General features: G+C 33.6%; 1 protein-coding gene across 1 annotated transcript; it reads right to left on the bottom strand.

The window, feature by feature from the left end:
- Positions 1 to 890: 890 nt before the first annotated feature.
- LOAG_13671 (zinc finger protein) lies at positions 891 to 2,666 on the bottom strand (the record flags this gene model as incomplete). The annotated part of the gene is made up of 5 exons (XM_003149181.1): positions 891 to 1,096; positions 1,216 to 1,293; positions 1,380 to 1,564; positions 1,867 to 2,270; positions 2,529 to 2,666. The coding sequence occupies 5 exons, from the start codon at positions 2,664 to 2,666 to the stop codon at positions 891 to 893; spliced, it is 1,011 nt and encodes a 336-aa protein (XP_003149229.1).
- Between the last annotated feature and the right edge of the window lie 876 nt (positions 2,667 to 3,542).

The raw sequence follows: 3,542 nt of genomic DNA, 5'->3' as shown, positions 1-3,542 counted from the left end.
TTTCTTTTCTTTTTNTTTTGTTATTTCTTTTTATTCCTTTTTTTATTTTCTTGTTTCTTTTATCTTTTTGAACTTTTTTTTTCATTTTTTTATTATTTTTTTATTTTTATTTTGTTTTTTAATTTTCGTTTTTTTAATTTTTCGTTTTTTATTATTTTTTAACTTTTCGTTTTTTATTATTTTTTATTTTTTTTATTTTCTTTTTTTGTTTTTTTTGTTTTTTACTTTTTAGCTTTTTCTTTTGTTTTTTTTATTTTTTGTTTTTTTTCGTTTTTTATATATTTTTTTTGAAATATTTCAAAATATTAATGAAAACAACAATGTTAAAACTAAAAAGTTAGCAAAATCAATGGGAAAAATCACAACAACAAACAAGGCAATTCAAAGTGTCAAATTTTCCATTTTTTGGTGATCAAATGATTTGATGCAAAATTTCTTCTGAATTTATCAAGCGGCTTCGAAATTCAAATAAAATCAAAAGTTCAAGACTTTCATTGTGATTTTTCGAAAATAACAAATCACTTAGAACTTTAGTGATGCAGAATATAATTAGTAACTATGTCTAGATAAAAACAAATACAAGAAAATTAGCAAAAAAAAATAAAAAAAATAAAAAGCTCAGCCAGTTAGTAATTGAGAAATACATTAAGTAACCTGCGTGAACAAGAGAAAGTTGACGTTGGAGAGAGAAGAGATTGATGAAGTGAGATAGCGATGACTGCATACAGCATATCTTTTCTTTGGCGGCAAGGATAGAAGTGGCGTTATTATTGCGCACCTGAAATACAAACAAAGATTGGTCGAGAAAAAATAAGTAGTATTTATGACAATTTCATGCGTAAGGTAATATTTAAGACAATTTCTTCGAAATAATTTTTAAAAAAAGTGATTCATCTACCAGCAACATAATAGCGCTCCGCTTCATCGTTTCTACCCACCAATTCGAGCCTTCTCCGCTTTGCAGCTCTTTCTCTCATTACGGCCTTCGTGGCCTTGGGGCACCATTCCAAAGAATGGAGCTCCATTGTAGCTGCGATTTCTTCATCGGAGCGGACATGCAGCATGTTGACGTAATGGCCGCATTTTTGGCAAAAGCCTGAAACAAATATATTATACTAGAAGTTTCGGGTTGTCTTGCCTTTTTAAAAAAGAAAATTTCGTCATAAAACTGCACTTGATCTAAGCAACAGTATTACTTTCCAAAGTTGAACTCACCATTCTGCCGATGCAGTTTGGCGGCATGAATTCGCCATCCCTTTAGGGTCCTAAATTCTTTAGGACACATGCCACATTCTGAAAAGACAATATTCACGTTTCCAAATTCATGCAAATCATCTACATGGAATTTCATTCCAGCAATGTAGGAAGTTTAAACTTACTAATTATCATAGACCCGTCAGCATTCCTATTTACTGTGTACGGGTCAATCGGTGGCACAACCAGCAGCTGTTGGTATTGTGCCGGTAAACCTTCCACCACCGGCGCATGGAAGGCTTCTGGAACTGCTGGTATTGTCTCATGTCCTTCTTGCGTTACTATTGGAATTCGTATGGTCCGAGAACGCCTGAAAGACATTTTTTTAAATTTATAACTAGACTGATATCATTCTCTCAATGCTTTCCAACTACTCGTTATGAGCTTAACTTTTCATCGTACATACTCATTTACCGTTCGAAAACGGAACAAAAAAGAAAAAAAAAGAAAGAAACTTCCAACAATCTGACTGTATTCTAGGATGAATCAAAATGAATAAGAATATATGAATTTTGGTGAGAAATGATAAACATTAGTTTTGTTTGAAGCCATAAACTTGTCAGATTTATTCGTGTACTTTTCTTTCTTTGCATAACAAGAAAGGAAACCTACAGTACGATTTCGCGAACTGTCTCCACTTCCATGCGTTCTGGGACATTCGCGGACGCCCTCGGTATCACATCGGCACTTCCCTCATTGTGCTCATGTGACACTTGCCGCCACTCCGCCATTTCCCCCTCCTCCTCTTCATCGTGAACCAGTGCCGGTACTGGTTCTACCACTTCCTGGTGTTCATGTTGTTCTTCTTCGAGGGGCTGGAACACGAGCCACTCTTCAACCTCACGTTGGCGCTCCATTTCGCGCTCGTGCTCTAGGGGCTCACGCAATAATTCCAACTGCTCCCAAGTTGGCGGAGGACTTGGGCGGCGAATCAAGTCCACACTTGGGACCTCGATCCCTTCATTTTCATGAGCCTGATGCTCACTTCTCTCCAATCTCGCTGTTAGGTTGTTAATCTGAAGAAGAATATCGGTTAGAGCAACTAATGAAAACAGTTCAAACTTTTTTAGTCTTCATATTGAATATGCACCTTTAACAGTGTTATTGCATATCTGAGACAAAGAGAATGTTTTCTCTTGCTTCGGTCTTTCTATACTTTTCTTGCATCAATGTTGATGACAATAATAGTAGCAGCAAAAGTCAGCAATTAATGAAATTATATATAATGGAAATTATGCATGCAAAAATAAATTTTAGATTTAAAACAAACATACCAAATGTGCCGCATTTCGTAAATATTCTTCCAAAACGTGGAAGTAAAGCGGCTTCTCCTCACGCAGAAAATTTTTCAAATCTGCCAAATTTGGCAGATTTGGGCCAATTTGGCAAACATTTGCGACTTCCGATTGCATTCGCTGAAAAAAATAGAAATTTTAAACTGCGCGACAATTTGTACATTATAAAAATTCAAACGGTTACTAGAAGTTAAAATTCTATACGTATAAAATAATTAAGATAGAAATAACTAAGGTACTGATAGCATCACTGTTATATTTTTAACCGCTTTAGTCAGAGTAAACCATCCCATTACCTACATACATAATCGTCTGAGGGTAGGATAATACGTGCAAAATTCTACTCTGTTTTGCTCTCTGATAGTCCATTTGATCCCATTGTAGATAGTTACTAAGAAAAAAAAAAGATGCGATCAATATGACATACAATTATATTTTGTATGAGTAATGGCTTTATGGTTATTACATAAAATTTTTAATTAATCAATTCATAAACACAAATAGAATGAGCAGTAATCTTTTACTTATTCCTCATCCTATTTGTGTTTATAAATTGATTGATTAAAAATTTGTTCAAATTTTTTAACAAATTTGACAGTGTGAAAAATTCAAAATTCCCGTTTATTAGTGATTATCGATCGTACTTAAATGATTCTCGATCACTGCCAATTCTATGAAATGTGTGAAAGAAAAACAACTGACAAGATAGGATTTCTTTAGTTTGATGTCGGATCATTCCAGCCATTCTTAATATGAAAACCGAATCCTGTCCAGAGACTTATCTTTCTTCAATCTGGAAATGAATATTGAAAATTCATTACCGAATCTATGCAATACGGTGCTTCTTTTGTTGAATGGATGAATTGGTGTAACTGGTTTTAACAAACATTGGATTATGTATATGTATCAGAATTTAAACAGGTTGGAATTTTTGATACCAATAATTGATGATACTATAATTGTTAAATTTTCAAATTATCAAGTGCTCATTTA

Source organism: Loa loa (assembly GCF_000183805.2).
Source record: "Loa loa unplaced genomic scaffold supercont3.792, whole genome shotgun sequence".
NCBI classification, from domain to species: domain Eukaryota; kingdom Metazoa; phylum Nematoda; class Chromadorea; order Rhabditida; family Onchocercidae; genus Loa; species Loa loa.
This window is presented reverse-complemented; position numbering and strand designations above follow the sequence as displayed.